The sequence below is a fragment of the Cebus imitator genome, unplaced genomic scaffold, assembly GCF_001604975.1.
Source record: "Cebus imitator isolate Cc_AM_T3 unplaced genomic scaffold, Cebus_imitator-1.0 Scaffold704, whole genome shotgun sequence".
In the NCBI taxonomy this organism is placed as follows: domain Eukaryota; kingdom Metazoa; phylum Chordata; class Mammalia; order Primates; family Cebidae; genus Cebus; species Cebus imitator.
The window spans coordinates 543,385-560,245 of record NW_016108019.1 but is presented as its reverse complement, the minus strand read 5'-3'; the positions used below and the strand labels follow the sequence as shown (position 1 = coordinate 560,245).

Here is a 16,861-nt window from a genome sequence, read left to right as displayed (position 1 = left end):
CCTGTCTCTGGACGGCTGCGGCGTAGGGTGGCAGGCACGATCTCTGGGGGCAGATGGAGGTAATCACGGAGATACTGGATACCCTCATTGGTAAGGCACCAGTAGAAATGTCTCCAGACAAACTGTTCCTTCACGTAGCCTCGGGACTTGAGAGACTGCATGGCCTTCATGACATGAAGGTTGGGCACGTTCTTGTCTGCCAGCTCTGGGTGCTTAGGCATGTGGACATCCTTCTTGGCCACCATGACTCCCTCCTTAAAAAGGAGAGCTCATAAATGGCAGTCCGGTTCTTTAGCATCAACGTCGCGGCGGCTGTAGGGACCGGGGCCGGGGCTGGAAAGGACTGTTTCATTCTCTTCATGTGGTGTACGTCATTTATGGGTTTGTGTTTGTCAAATCATACTTAAATTCCTGGGATAAACCCTACTTGATCAAGGTGAATGATCTTTTTAATGTTCTATTAAATTCAGTTTGCTAATAAAAAGATTTTTGCATCTATGTTCATCAGGGATATTGGCTGATAATTTTTTTTTTCTTGTAGAGCTCTTGTCTAGGTTTGGTATTGGAGTAATGCTGGCCTCATAAAATGAATTTGGAAGTCTTCCCTCCTATTCAACATTTTTGGAGAAGTTTCAGAAAGATTGATATTAGTTCTTTTATACATATTTGGTACAATTTATTAGTAAAGCCATCTGTTCCTGGTTTTGTTTGTAGGAGGGTTTTGATTACTGATTTAATCTTCTTACTACTCATTGGTCTGTCCATATTTGTGTTTCTTCATGATTCAGTCTTGATAAACTGCGTGTTTCTAGACATTTAGCCATTTCTTCTAGGTTATCCAATTCGTTGGCATATAATGTTCATAATAATGTTTTATGATTCTTTGTATTTATGTGGTATCACTTGTAATGTCTCCTCTTTCATTTCTGATTTTCTTTATTTGAATATTTTCTCTTTTTTGTTAGTCTGGCTAAATTTTTTTTATTTTTGTCATTTCATAAAACGAACTCATCTTTTTTTAGTTTCTTGATCTTTTCTATTGTTTTTCTAGTCTCTGTTTCATTTATTTTTGCCTCAATGTATTTTAAATTTCCCTTTCAATTTTTTATTTGTCTGTTTCAGACTAATATATCTTCTGTGGCTGGTGAATGGAATGTTCCGCATATGTCTATTAGAGCCATTTTATCTAAAACATTGTTCAAATCCAATGTTTTCTTAGTAATTGTCTGTCTGGGTAATCTCTCTATTGTTAAAAGTGTGGTATGAAGTCCCTTACAATTATTATATTATAACTCATTTCTCCTTTCAGATCTATTAATATTTGCTTTATATGTAGGTACTTCAATGTTGTGTGCATATATATTTCCAATTACTGTTTTTTCTCTGTATGACTCCTTCATCATTATGTAATGACCTTCTTTTTCTTATTTTACAGTTTTCGACTTAAAGTTTATTTTATATAAGTATAGCTATCCCGGCTTTTTGTTTTCCATCATGAAATATTCTTTCCATCCCTTTACTTTTAGTCTATGTATGTCTTTAAAAGTGCTGTGAGTCTTTTGTAGGGAGCATATAGTTGGGTCTTTTTTTGGTACATTCAACCACTCTGTGTATTTTTGTTTAGCAATTTAATTCATTTACATTCAAGATAGTTATTGATACGTAAGGACTTACTACTGCTATTTGGTTAGTTGGTTTTTGGTTGTTTTGTAGATGCTTTGTTCTTTTTTTCACCTCTTGCTGTCTTTATGATTAGATGATTTTCTGTAGCGGTATGCTCCTATTTCTTTCTTTTTTATCTTTGTGTGTCTACTATAAGTTTTTGCTTTGTGGTTGTCATGAGGCTTACTAAAATATCTTACAGTTATAAGGGGTATTTTAAGTTGATAACTTTGATCACGTTTTAAAACCTCAAAAAAAATTTTTTTTTTTTGACATGGAGTCTCACTTTGTCACTTAGACTGCAGTGCAGTGGTGCGATCTTGGCTCACTACAACCTCAGCCTCCCAGGTTCAAGCAATTCTACTGCCTCAGTCTCCTGAGTAGCTGGGATTACAGGCACCCATCACCATACCCAGCTAATTTTTGTATTTTTAGTAGAGATGAGGTTTCACCATGTTGGCCAGGCTGGTCTCGAACTCCTGACCCCGGGTGATCCACCCACCTTAGCCTCTCAAAGTGCTGAGATTACAGGTGTGAGCTACCACACCCAGCCAAAGCTCAAAATTTTTAATCCTCCTCCCCACATTTTATGTTTTACATGCCCCAATTCACATCTTTTTATATCGTGTATCCCTTAATAAATTATTATAGTTGTCATTATTTGAATAGTTGTGTCTTTTAACCTTCATGCCAAACATGCAATATATACCACATCACAGTATTACAGTGTTGTCAATTTGACGACTGTGTTTTTACTTTTACCAGCAAGTTTTTCACTTTCATATTACTAATTAGTGTCCTTTTATTTTCAGCTCAAAGAACTTTCTTTAACATTTCCTGTAAGGAACTAACTCAGCTTTTTCTCGCCTTCATTTCTGAAGGAAAGCTTTACCAGGTAAAGTATTCTTAGTTGAGGTTTTTTTTCCCTTTAACGCTTAGCAAAGAACATCCCACTCCATCCTGGTCTGGAAGGTTTCTATTGAGAAAATTGCTACTATTCTTATTGGGATTCCTTTATATGTAACATATTTCATTTTTCTTGCTACTTTCAGAATCCTTTCTTTCTCTTTAATTTTTGACAGTTTGATTACCATATATCTTGCTATAGTCTTGTTTGGGTTGAATCTGATTGGAAACTTTTGACCTTCCTGTACCTGGATATTTATATCTTTCCTCATATTTTGGGAAATTTCAGCCATTATTTCTTTTTTTGAGACGGAGTTTCGCTCTTGTTACCCAGGCTGGAGTGCAGTGGCGCGATCTCGGCTCACCGCAACCTCTGCCTCCTGGGTTCAGGCAATTCTCTTGCCTCAGCCTCCTGAGTAGCTGGGATTACAGGCACACGCCACCATGCCCAGCTAATTTTTTGTATTTTTAGTAGAGACGGGGTTTCACCATGTTGACCAGGATGGTCTCGATCTCTTGACCTCGTGATCCATCCGCCTCAGCCTCCCAAAGTGCTGGGATTACAGGCGTGAGCCACCACGCCCGGCCCATTATTTCTTTAAATAAGCTTTCTATCCCTATTGATTTCTGTTTTTTTTCTCTACTATAATTTGAATACTAGCTCCTTTGATGCTGTCCCATAAATCTTGTAGGCTTTCTTTATTTTTTTTACCAATTTTTAATCTTTTTTCTCCTCTGACTGTGTGTTTTCAAATAACCTATCTTTGCATTCAAAGATTCTTTCTTTAGCTTGATTAATTATGCTATTGGTGTTCTCTGTTTCATTTTTCATTTCATTCATTTTATTCTTCTGGTTTAGAATTTGTTTTTTATTATTATTTCAATATCTCTGTTAAATTTATCATTTGAGTAGTTCAATGTTTTTCTTATTTAATTGAATCGTTTCTCTGTATTTTTTTAAGTTACCTGAGCATCATTAAAACAAGTATTTTGAATTTTTTGTCAGTTTGTATGTAGATTTCCATTTCTTTGGGGTCAGCTAGTAGGACATTATTGTGTTCTTTTAGTGGTAATATTTCTCCTTAGCTTCTCATTTTTCTGATTGCCTTACATTTATGTCTGTAATCTTTTCCATATCTTATAGGCTGGTTTCATTGAGGAAAGATCTTCCACTATGCAGATATAGGGGGTTCAAGGGCACTGGTTGGGTGGGCACAGCAGTTCTAGCACTGATGATGGTGTAGCAAGGTAGTCCATGCAGCTCTGTCAACTGAGTTTGGTGTTGACAAAGATTTCAGGGATCCAAAACAACAAACACTGTGGATGTCTGCAGTGTCAGTGAGAGATAAAAGGGTCTCCAGTGGTAATGACTGTTAAGGTTTCCCAGTCTCTTTTTCTCCCACTGGAAAAGTTGGGGCTTAGGAGATCCTTTTGATATTGAATCTGGCTTGCATGCCAACTTGCAGTGGCAGTGGCACTCGTGTCTGATTAGTGGTATCTGTGAAGCAACCACAATGCCTAACCCTATAACATATGTGGAGGAAATACAGCTCTGGGGTCTGAGGTGGTAATGATACCAGTGCCCAGGGCACAGGCACCACCACACAGCCAAATTGGTAATGGTACGCCATGTCAGATACTTGTAGAGCAGCCAGGGAACTGTGGATGAGAGCATGGACATGCATAGAGCTACAGCGCCTCTAGGGTCAGGGTGATCCTAGCTCTCTATGGCAGCTGAGCTGATGTTCTAAGCACAGGCACACATAGAGAGGCCTTGGCTCCAAGGACCAGGATCCAAGCTAGCTCACCATGGTGGTGGCTCTAGTATATGAGGCATGAGTCTATGCAGCCTTGCTTCAGAGACAGATCCAGAGCATGGGCTAGCTCAGAGCTGTTATCTGAACTGTGGGCACATAGAGAGGGACCTTGGCTATGGGGTCCAGGATGTGAACCAGTGTCTGAGGCATAGTCAGGTACAGTACAGCCACAGAGCTGGGGTCTGAAGTGTGGGCACTTATGGAGCAACTGAGGCTTAGAGGTCAGGATCATACACAAGATTGGCTGAGATGGCAGCTCTGGTCCCAGAGTGGGATAACAGCAGCTGCTTTTTTAGGAACAGGTATGTACAGCCCCATGTTCCTTTCTGGGAAATGTCAGAATAGTCGGTGTCCTCTGCAGAGCAGGCTGCTGAGAACCATGGTGGTTCTCCCCATATGGCTGATACCAATAGATCCCATTTTTCTTCTTTGTTCCTAGCTATTTCCTGGTATCTCAGGTATGCCAGTCTCACCAGTGATCCTTTCTGTGTGAATATTCTCTCTTCATGCCACTGTGTTGCTGTAGATTATTAAATGAGCCCCTGAGTCCTCTCAGGGCCATTTTGATTTGTGGATACCTGTCTGTTTGTTTTTTGTGGGGAGGCAAGGGCTGAAAGGTGATGTCTCTTACTCTGCCATCTTGTTAAAAAGGGACTATTATTTTTCATTATAAAACTTTCAGAACTATGGGATTTTTTAAAGTAAATGTACATATAAAATTAACCATTTAAAAGTGAACAATTCAGTGGCATGCAGTACATTCAAAATGTTACGCAAGCACCACCTCTATCTAGTTCCAAAACATTTTTATAGTGTCATCTTCAAAGAAAACCCCATACCCGTTAAGCTGTTGCTCCCCTTTCCCCCTCCCCACACAATTTCTCTCCTAAGGTATATACCCCAAAGACTTGAAAAAAAGTACTCAAGGCTGGGCGAGGTGGCTCACGCCTGTAATCCCAGCACTTTGGGAGGCCGAGGCGGGTGGATCACGAGGTCAAGAGATCGAGACCATCCTGGTCAACATGGTGAAACCCCGTCTCTACTAAAAATACAAAAAAATTAGCTGGGCATGGTGGCGCGTGCCTGTAATCCCAGCTACTCAGGAGGCTGAGGCAGGAGAATTGCCTGAACCCAGGAGGCAGAGGTTGCGGTGAGCCGAGATCGCGCCATTGCACTCCAGCCTGGGTAACAAGAGCGAAACACAATCTCAAAAAAAAAAAAAAAAAGTACTCAAATACATGTACACACATGTTCATAACAGTACTATTCACAATAGTCAAAAGGCAGAAACACCTCAAATGTGTATCAGCAAATAAATAAATAAATTGTGGAATATCTTTAGTATGCTAAATTATAGTAAACAAATTGTGTTAATCCCAAACAATGCAATTATTTTTAAACTATGTGCCTTTTTATGTATAGGTAAAAGTAAATGAAAACGTATATTTTTTCCATTTGTTTCAAAGTAGATTATCAAATATGATCCACTATCTCAGACTACTAATGTTTAAAAATTTTAAAGGCTAAAAAAAGCAATGGTCACCCAGTTCATTGGTATTGCTTTGTCAGTTCCTTGAGCAATGTGAATATTGCAAATATGAGAAAAACAAGCCTACACAAAGTTGTATGGAAATCCTTATATACACATAGGGTGAACAAAAATTTGGGTTCTGCTAGCTGAATGAAGTGTGTTTTTCTAATCCTTATATATGTCCCTCAAATTTTCCCATCATAGTCTTTTATTATCAATAATAATTGATAATTATTTTTGATTTATCTACTTTTGATCTTTGAGTCTGATGACCTTTGAATGGGGGTTCTGTGTGGGTTCTTTTAGTTGATGTTGATCTTATTGCTTTCTGTTTCTTAGTTTTTCTTCTAACAGTCAGACCCCTCTTCTGCAGGTCTGCTGCTGTTTGCTGGGGGTCCACTCCAGACCCTATTTTCCTGGGTATCACCAGTGGAGGCTGCAGAGCAGCAAAGATTGCTGCCTGTTCCTTCCTCTGGAAGCTTTGTCCTAGAGGTGCACTGGCCTGATGCCAGCTGGAGCTCTCAAGCCCTTTTGGAAGGTCTCTCCCAGTCAAGAGCATGGAGGTCAGGGGCCCACTTGAGTAGGCAGTCTTCCCTTAGCAGAGCTCAAGCACTGTGCAGGGGGAATCCTCCTTGTCCGGATCCTTTTGTTGCTCTCTTCAGAGCGAGTAGGCAGGAACGTTTAAGTCTGCAGGAGCCACCCCTTCCCCCAGGTGCTTTGTCCCAGGGAGATGGGAGTTTTACCTATAAGGCCCTGACTGGGGCTGCTACCTTTCTTTCAGAGATATCCTGCCCAGTGAGGAGGACCGTAGACAGGCAGTCCGGCCACAGCCGCTTTGCCAAGCCAGTCATCTCAGGTTGGCTTCAGACTGCTGTGCTGGCAGCGAGAATTGCAAGCCAGTGGTTCTTAGCTTGCTAGGCTCCATGAGAGTGGGGCCCGCTAAGCAAGATCACTTGGCTCCCCTGGCTTCAGCCCCCTTTCCAGGGGAGTGAATGGTCCTGTCTCGCTGGGGTTTCAGGCACCAATGGGGGGAAAAAAACACAAAACTGCTGCAGCTAGCTTGGTGTTTGCCCAAACAGCTGCCTAGTTTTGTGCTTGAAACCCAGGGTCCTGGTGGTATAGGCACATGGGGGAATCTCCTGGTCTGTGGATTGCAAAAATCAGGCAAAAAATGTAGCATCTGGGCTGCATAGCACAGTCCTTCACGGCTTCCCTTGGCTGCAGGAGGGAGGCCCCCGGCTCCTTGAACTTCCTGAGTGAAGCAAAGCCCCACCCCGCTTCTGCTTGCTCTCTGTGGGCTGCACCTACTACCTCACCAGTCCCAATGAGATGAACAAGGTACCTCAGAAAGGCAGAAATCGCCCACCTTCTATGGTGATCTCACTGGGAACTGCAGACCAGAGCTATTCCTATTTGGCCATCTTGCCAGATCCCCTGAAATGCAACACTCTTTATGCCTTTTTTAAAATATTCATCATCACGGGTGCAAGTCTGTTTAATTAGATACCAGCTTTGTAAGAATGTCAATCAAGTCTTATATTTCAATTTTGCTAAATTACTAACACTCTTAAACTCTCAATGCATGTCTAAGTGCTTTTTGTTTTTCAAATCTGTTGTAAAATATAGAAAATGTAAAAAATGATAAGAAACTAAGATGAATAACACTATAAATAATACTCTTCATTTAATGTTGAAAATCTATGAGTAATCATACAGAGTCATTGGTAATCGTTTTCAAAGCCTTGTTTATTGGAGAGTCTCTGAAACCTCTGAGGGTTTCAGTATGTTATTTGGGAGTCAGAATTCTGTTAGAAGAGATTAAACTGTCTGTAACAATCTACGTGCCAAAGCCACAACAGCCACAATTCATCAAATACTTGAATCAATGAGCTTCTGATGAATGATAATGAGAATACTGGATGAAGAACCATCCTTTCTAAATCAAATATCAAACTTTACTCTCAGTGTGGTTTTCTCGTAGCATGGCGCACAAGCACAAGACCTGCCTTCATTAGACACAGAGGAATCGTCCACCCAGTTTTATCTGAAACAGTGGAAGGATAGCAATGCCTTATTACAATGCCATGTAACTTATTAGAGCTGACTCATGGAAGATGTCCTTGCCCCAGGCCAATTAGGTAGGTCAGACACTCAGGATCTGAGAACAAAGTCAAGGAGGGATAAAATCTCAGGCTGGTATTTAGGTGTAAAGTTGGAGTGTCTACCCTGGAAGCAATGGGCAGTCCTAATAGTATATTTTCTCTTAAGTGTTTGTAAGAAGAAAAGAGAAAAGCAGACATAACTGTTTGCATTAAAATCAAACTATTTTTGAAGTCCAAGTGGCTTCAGAGGAAAGAGTTGAGGTAAGATAACGGGGGTAGGTTTCTTAGAGGCCAGTGGTCACCTGAAAACAATGCTTTAGTCTGACAACCCTTCAGGGGCTGTGGGGTCCACAATCCTGCCTAACATTTTAGACCCACACACCTGAATTCAAAGTGTGATTTTAGAATTTATACCCTGAGTGTTGTACAAACTAAAGGAAAACGTTTGATATGGCTATGAGTCGAAAACACAAGGAACACATTTATCCTCCCAGGGAGCTGTGTTTCTCTGCCAACTCAGCACTGACACCACGGTGGAGTCAGACCATGAGATCCTGTGTCTCAGAGGCTGGTGGTTCACACCTACCACAATACCCCCGTCAGCCAGTCTCGGGGCACCAGAACTCCCAGCTCATCCATTGCAGACTTCTGCTGGGGTGGAAGAAACAAGTCTATTTGCCTCCCAGTCCAGAAACTTGTTCATCAGACTTCACTAAACCGCAATCTCCAAGAATATGAACTTCAGAAGATAGAATTTAATTACTGAAGAATGGGAAAAGCTTCCTGAGGGCTGCTTTGACCTCCTTGTTGCTCAAGGTATAGATGAGGGGTTGAGGGTAGGACTCAGCACGGTGTACAGCAGGCTGGCCAACTTGCTCTTCCCGGCGCTGTAGCCGGAGACTGGGCTTACGTAGGCATAGAAGACAGCGGTGTAATACATGCACACCACGGTGAGGTGGGAAGAGCAGGTGGAGAAGGCTTTCTGCCTTCCCCCTACAGTCCGCACCTTGAGGATGCTGGAGATGATGAGGCCATAGGACGCGATGGTCGTCAGGAAGTTCACTATGACATAGAAAGCGTCCGCCAGGACAATCATGACACTGTTCACATAGGTAGAGCTGCAGGAGAGAAGCAGCAGTGCAGGGACCTCGCAGAAGAAATGGGTAATGACATTGGGACCACAGAAATCCAAGCGCAGCATCAGCCCAGTGTGGATGGCCGTGTTGACAGAGCAGAGCAGCCACACAGCTGCAGCCAGCCCACTGCAGAATGCCTCGCTCATCATGCTGCTGTAATGCAGTGGCTGGCAGATGGCTGCGTACTGGTCATAGTCCATGATCGTGAGGAGGAGCAGCTCTGAGAATGCAGCCCACGTGAGGAAATAGAGCTGCGTCATGCAGCCCACATAAGAGATGGCGCCCTCCTCCAGCACCAGACCCGCCAGCGCCTTGGGCATGATAGAAGAGGTGCAGATCATGTCCATAGTAGCCAAATTGAACAGGAAAAAGTACATAGGGGTGTGGAGCCCAGGGTTGAAGGTGATGGCTAAGATGATGAGAACATTACCTGTGAGAGTCCCAGAGTAGAGGAAGAGGAAACAGCTGAAAAAGAGCACGCGGTATTCTGGATGCTCTGAAAAGCCATGCAGGGAGAACTCGGTTACCAGTGTCTGGTTACTCATGGTCCCTGGGCTGGGAGGGGTTTCTGCAACTATCAGGTGAATCTCCATCCACAGCTTCATGTGATTTCAGAGCTAGTGGGAGAAACAAAAGATGTCCTGAGAAAGGCTGTTCCCGTGTTTCTTCCATACCTCCCATAACGGCATGTATGATGGAAATGCATTAGGGCATGTTGATTAAGATAAATGCCCCAATATTACAATAGAAAAAAGGCAGGAACACTCAGCTTATAAAATAATAAATACAATTGGCCAGTTAAACTCATGAGCATCATTCAGCCTCAAAGAAGTGCAAATTAAATCCATGATTCACTCTTGATCATCCATGATTTGGCAAAGATAGAAAAGCATGATATTGACTAGTATTAGAAAGGCTGCAAAGATGCAGGCCTTTAAAAATATGTATTCCATTTGAGTCAGAACTTTCTCTTCTAGAAATTTAGACTAAGAAAATAATAAAAAGCATCCTGAAGGTGTCAGAGCAGCACTATTTATAATAGTGAAAGTTTAAAACAATTTATACGCTCAAATGTGAGTATATTATGGTATATTGATGTAACATAAATTTACTGTATGATTATCAAAATAATGCTTTGGAAGTGTTTTATTGATGCTTTTAAAAAGAGAAAGACATTTTGGGAAGCTGAAGCAAGCAGATCACTTGAAGCCAGGAGTTCGAGATCAGCCTGTCCAAAATGGTGAAACCCTGTCTCGACTAAAATACAAAAATTAACCTGACATGGTGGTGGTGGGCACCTGTAATCCCAACTACTTGGGAGGCTGAGGCTGGAGAATCGCTTGAACATGAGTGGTGAAGTTGCGGTGAGCTGAGACCACGATGCTGCATTCTGGCCTGGGTGACAGAGTGAGAGTCTGCCTCAAAAAAAATTTTTAATTAAAAAAAAGAGAATGAAAAGAGATTTAAAATAATGTGTACAATAGGATCTCATTTTTTTTAAAAAAAGATTTGTTCCCTTTGAAATTGAGGATAGAAAAAATTTTAAATAAAAATAAATTTTAAAAGCATGTTTGAATATGCACCTGTAGGTAAAACAACTGGTTGAGTGCTAGACCAGAGTTTGAACAGTGATTGTTTTCACTTCTTTGATTTTTGCTGGTCTGTATTTTCTACTTTTGCTATAGAATGACATCTCTAAAAGGCAGATGTATCACACATGATCCTCCTTACAACAGTTCTTCCAGGACTCCCCATTGCCGAAAGAATAAATGTTCCCAGTGACTTTTCCTGGATCCACCTCCTCTCCAGCCCTTCTTCCCACTCAACTTAAAGCCAGAACTCCAGCCGTGCCCTGCACTCCCAGACAGGCTGATGCACCAAGACATTCCAGGCTTTCTTGGCTTTGTTCTTGCTACTCCATCAGCCAGGAATGCCCTTTTTCTCATGAACCAGGGCCGTCATCAGCCCTCTCTTTCTGAGCATCCCTTTCCTGAGAAGAAAAGACCTTTCCTCTGTGTTCCCTCAAATACTGACTTCTAACCTAGAACCCAATACACGTCACTGGTTGTTCAGGTTACTCGACTGTGTCCTATAAGGTTAACACATATGCCCATTCATCTCTGGACATCCCTTCTTGGCACCCAGTCCCCTGCCACTCAAATGTGTGTGTTTAAATAATGCTAATGAACAGGCTAGTATGAATAACAGCAGAATGACTTATATTCTTAAGATACTGCACATTCTGTACTGCTCAAGATAAAATCAGCATAGTGCGCATTTGGCTTTTCCTTTTCAACTCTTTATTCATTAAAAGTTAAGGAAGATGTTCATTTTAAAAATGAACATTTGGAATATGTTTATTTTTAAAATGAAGATTTGGAAGATGTCTATTTTAAATATGTTCATTTTAATTCTGTTTTTGTCAAAATTCAAGATATGTATTTACCACTAAAATATTAAAAGGTTTACACAAAATGACCAAACATCACCTTCAATTCAGGTCATATCACCTTTTAATAAGGTAAAGACTGTTTTTTGAATAGATGAGCATAAAATCCCTATGACTCAGAGCAATAAGGCTGTATGAATGTGGGGTATGATCAGAATCAACGGAAACGATGGTGTTTCATCTATGTATCTTCCAGCAGCAAGGTGGAAGATAAAAAACGGCTCAATAACTGAGTTGATGTAATAAATACAATATGCTTTAGCTGATTTCATTATTGTTTGGGACAAAAAGAGTGAGTTGTGAATCTGAAGAAATAACTGTGACTTTATTTGCTCTTGTGATGGCCCAATGAGTGACTCCTTTTTGACTTCAGGGACGGAATTGGATCTCCTTCATCCATGTCCCAGTGTGAAGTTTCTGCACTTCCCACTGATGTCCTCCTCCCTAGAATTCTAGCCACCGGATTTCTCCACCCATCACAAGATCATGGTGCACTCCGCAGTGCGCATTGCAAATACACCAGGGTCAGCACAACTGCAGCTGTACCTGAGAGATGGCAAATGCCATCCATCACTGAATGCCTACCAAGCAGCAGTGTGCAGGGCCTGTCATGTATCCTTCCTGGAGCGAGAAAACCTATTACAAAGGAAACGTTAAAGCCAATCTCTCTCTTAGCTCTGCAGTGAGATTAGAAAAAATGCAACGACCCTGCAACACAAATGGATGTTTTGAACAGTTGCTGATCACAAGGAAATTTCAACAAACACATTCACATTCAGGGACCAAATTAGCCCTCGAGTAGTTACCCACTCACTGTGATTTCCAGGACAGGAGGATAGTCTTCTCAACCAACCATTCAATAGTGAGATCAAAGAATCAGGGCTCCATCCCTCTTTCCACAAGAACGACCAAAAGATCTCTTGAGAGCCTTACCCAGTCATTTCTTCTGAAAATAACAAAGACCTTGCTCCCCTGAGTTTCACAGGGCATTTGCTTCAATTCTCAGCAAGCATTACAAGATTATTACTAAGTGTGTGAGCGAAAATGACACAATTTCAGGTAACAATTGGCAAGTTTAAACACATACTGCATTCAGACAACACAAGGGCACCTTACCAGCAGGCCAAAAGGATATTTAATCAGTGGTTATTTTCCACATTTATCAAACCCTTTGGCACTCAAGCTTCTGAGGCAGATAAAAGGGCATCTTGGATGATATTTATCACTTTAAAGGAATAACAATAATTTCCCTAAAAATCTCTGAAATTAAAAAAGTAATTTCATTGAGTTTTCTCTAAAGACAGAGTGTATTTAACATAAATTACACTTTACTTGTAGTGGGATTGTATCTTTGTTCCAATTTATTATTCATAGTTTATAAAAAGAAAATTTAAAACAATTTATAATGGATAACTTGACTCGTTTCATTATTTTTATCTCTAAAGGTGTTCAATGATTTTCACAGATACCATATTAATCTAATGTCCTTTTATTATATATGAAGGTAGCCATTTATATTGTAGACATGCTCCGAGAACAGAAAACTAAAAATCAAACATGACAGAATCTCACATGTTCAGGCTTAAATCTGAAAGACATTTTGAAGATGACCTTGTCCAACCTATTGATTTGGAAAGTCGTAAATGGATTTAAGTAACTTACCCTGGTCACACAGCATATTAGTGACACGGCTAGTATCTAGGCTCAAGGCTGTGGGACTACGGTCCAGAATTTGTTGCTGTGTAACTTGTTAGTTGCCTCCATAAATCCAGCCCCATCAAATGTCAAAGAAAAGCCATGAAAAAGAAAAATCAACCAAGAATTTATATGATCATATTTAAGGCTGGGGTGTGGAATGCAAACCCTAAACTCTCAGCAAGCTTTGGCATCCATTTACCCTGTTGTTCTGTTGCTGTTCAAATGGTAATAACACACAGGGAGAATTATTCAAATGTTGCTGACTCTGGGTCAACTCAACAAAAACCGTTAGGTCTTTTATATAAGCAAATTAAGCAGAGAGAGTTATGAGTGGAACTTTTCTCATTTTTTACATGTCACTCAATTACCATCCTCAGAAGACTCATAATTACCTTGAAAAAAAAATGATTTCACCTTTATGGAGTGACCAGACTTTGTGTATGGCTGTCCTTTCTCTGCCAAGCACAACTGAGGGTGGAAACATGGCAACGTTGAGGCAATGTGCAACCTGTGATAAGATCGGTCTAGAAGGGACGAAGGTTTCCTTCCCATATTTATGATGGCTTTGCCAAGAATTTGTGACTCATCTTTAGCAACATTTGTCACTGCCCATGGGACACACTAGGGAGAGCTGTTCACAGCTATTACTCTAAGTGGACCCTGAAGGACCCATTAAATTAAGTGTCCCTTTACTGGGGACTTGCCTGTCACTGGGATTCACAGAAAGGCCAATTCACATTTCCAAATCAAATGTGTAGAAAAGGGTGTAGGCCCAAGTAGGGGAGGAGGGACAGCAGGACACATTCTCAGTCCCAGCTCACAGAATCTGGGGCAGGGCAGACCCAGGCTCAGGTGCTCAGAATGAACAAGTGTCAGTCAGGCAGCTAGCATTTCTGGACCACTATCCACAGAAGATAGGGCATGGAGCAAATGTTTCCATGCTCCTCTGTGTAAACCACCCTTCCTAACAGAGCTGGCCTCTCGCTGTTCCTCATGCACAGCTTGGATCTTATCCCAACATGATCTCTTTTCATCCACATTCTACCCAGATCTATCTCCTCTACCAAGACTTCCCTGACTCCCTGGAAGGAAAGGACCACTCTGTCTGCTGAGTCTCTGTCACGTTCAGGGGTTCCCTACCAGGATCTGGAGGCAATAACATGGGCTTCAGAGTCTTTCCAGACCTAGGGTAAAATCTCTGAAAGTTATTGGTCATGTGACTTTAGGTGAATCTCTTAACCTCTTCCGGACTCAATTATAATAACAAAAAGCCTTACCTCCTTATCACAGTACACAACGAAAGGGGGTTGGCAATATTTTATTTCCCTTCTCCCAATTCAGGATCGATATAGATATATGCTTTTTCTTCCATATTAGTTAGCAAACAGAGAGCTGGCTAAATATCTGTGAGTTTACTATTAAAATGTACTTCAAACAGTTCTAATTTTCCTAAGCAACACTAAACTAAATAGTTCATTAATAACTTAGAGACTTCGCTCTGTTTCTTAAATAGCTGGATAAATTTGTATAAGTCCATAGTCTCTTTGAATCCCAATTTTTTAACATATAGAAAGGGAATAATTATATCTACCTTCAGAATTTTGGGGGGACTAAATAAGATGATGTAGATGAATCAATTTTAGAAACCATATTAGTTGTCATTATGAATGGGTCATTGATAGAAATAATTATACAAAAAAAATTCTGCCTTGGCAGTATTAATCCCAAGCAGATTACCTTTATTTCAACAAAATAAAAGCTCCATGAACAAGGAATTCCCTTCCTGTGATGTTGATGTTAACATTCAGGAATAAACATGTGTTAGGTTAAAAGCTAAACTGTTAAAACAAAGAGACCCAAATATATGGTGGCTTCATTCTTTCTCATTTGCTCAACAATCTGAAGACATGCATAAGTTGTGGGGTAGCTTCCAGACTGATGCCGTAGTCTTGTTCCATTAAATCGTTAAGGAATTTAGGTTCCTCTTCAATCCATGATTCTTGATCTCATATGCTGTGATTCTCTTTACCATAAAAGTTGCCATAACCTCAACATTTTAGCTTGTAAAAAGGAACCATACAGAAAGCTCAAAAAAGCCATTTATTTTAAGAAAGTAAGGCAGATATTGTACACATAACTTCTGCTCATATTTTATGGGCAATAATTTGGTTACATTGCTTCACCTCGCTGCCAGGGAAGTGGGAAATGTGGTCAAGCTGGAAAGATATATATATAGGAAAAAGGGAGAATCGTTTTGTGGAAGAGAAAACTAATAATTGTTACAAATATGCAAGAGAACTAGAGAAAAGAGACTTAGGTAAAAAGACTGGAAGAATGAATTGTATATGTTACTCCCAAGAACTGAGGTTCAAGGAAGAGAAAAAGGTTGATTGTATACTTAAACAGGAAAGACAGTGGAAGTGAAAAGAAGAGAGTGAAAGAGGTAAACAGGCAAATGACCAGTATTGAAAGTTAAAAGAGAAAATCAAGGATATGAATTTAAGAGTTCTAATATCCTTATGAGGTCAGAAAGCGTCACAAAGTGTCAGAACCCTGAAAAGTTATGCAGAACCCCAAAAGTTGCCATTTGATGGAGAAGAATGTTTTGCAGAGTTTTGGAATGACTGACTGAAAGAGAGTAGGATCTGTGCTGTGAGACGGCTTGCTGGCTAAGGAAATGCTTGGAAACTTGGAAAAACTTAGGGATCTAGAGAATGTTACGAGGAGTCCTGCCTGAGCAATACCACTGTCCAGTTTTCCTAGACCTATACCCTAACCTTAGCTAGGACCAGCTGTTAAAGAAATCCTTTTAATACTTTTTAATTATTTCTTTCACCCAGCCATAGCCTTGGGTACATTTAATATTTCTCAAGACATTCTCCTTCAACCTTCCCATCATATTGTCTTTGGCTGGCCTCCTATGTGCTTAAGAAGAGAAACATCCTATCAGAGCTCCTCAACTTCATTCCTTCCCACCTCAATCTTTCTACATCTTTAACTTCAGTCTGGGTTGAGCCCCACCCTCTGTTCAGGTTCTTAAGAAACAAGCTAAAGAGCTAAGAAAGGCTTAGAGCAAACCGGTAAACACTGTTATTTTCTTTTAGGTATTCATATTGCCACAGGGTCTTGATATAGTTCCCATACTAGGCATAATTTGCCTACCAAATATTCAAAGAAGTAGGAGAATATAGCCATAGTGAGAAACTTAAATCAAAATCAACTCAGAAATGACAAAAGTAAGAGAACTAGTAGAGACATTAACATAATTGTCATACAAAGAGAGGAATAAGAAACACTGGGGCTTACCTAAAGGTGGAGGGTAGGAGGAGGGACAGGAACAGAAAAACAACTATTGGGTACTAGTCTTAGTACCTGAGTGACAAAATAATATGTAACAAACTCCTGTGACATGAGTTTACTACATAACAAACCTGCACATGTACCTCTGAACCTAACGTAAAAGTTGAAATAAAACAAAATATTGTCTTTTTACATGTACCTCTGAACCTAACATAAAAGTTGAAATAAAACAAAATATTGTCTTTTTTTTTTTTTTTTTT

General features: G+C 40.5%; 1 protein-coding gene across 1 annotated transcript; it reads right to left on the bottom strand.

Annotated features, from left to right (window-relative positions):
* Window positions 1–8,702: 8,702 nt before the first annotated feature.
* On the bottom strand, window positions 8,703–9,832 carry LOC108296342 (olfactory receptor 13A1). The gene has a single exon (XM_017518813.2). The coding sequence runs from the start codon at window positions 9,757–9,759 to the stop codon at window positions 8,830–8,832; it is 930 nt and encodes a 309-aa protein (XP_017374302.1). The 5' UTR covers window positions 9,760–9,832; the 3' UTR covers window positions 8,703–8,829.
* Between the last annotated feature and the right edge of the window lie 7,029 nt (window positions 9,833–16,861).

Bases quoted from the DNA above. Each gene is read 5' to 3' on its own strand.
- LOC108296342 (XM_017518813.2), bottom strand. From the start codon at position 9,759: ATGAAGCTGTGGATGGAGATTCACCTGATAGTTGCAGAAACCCCTCCC.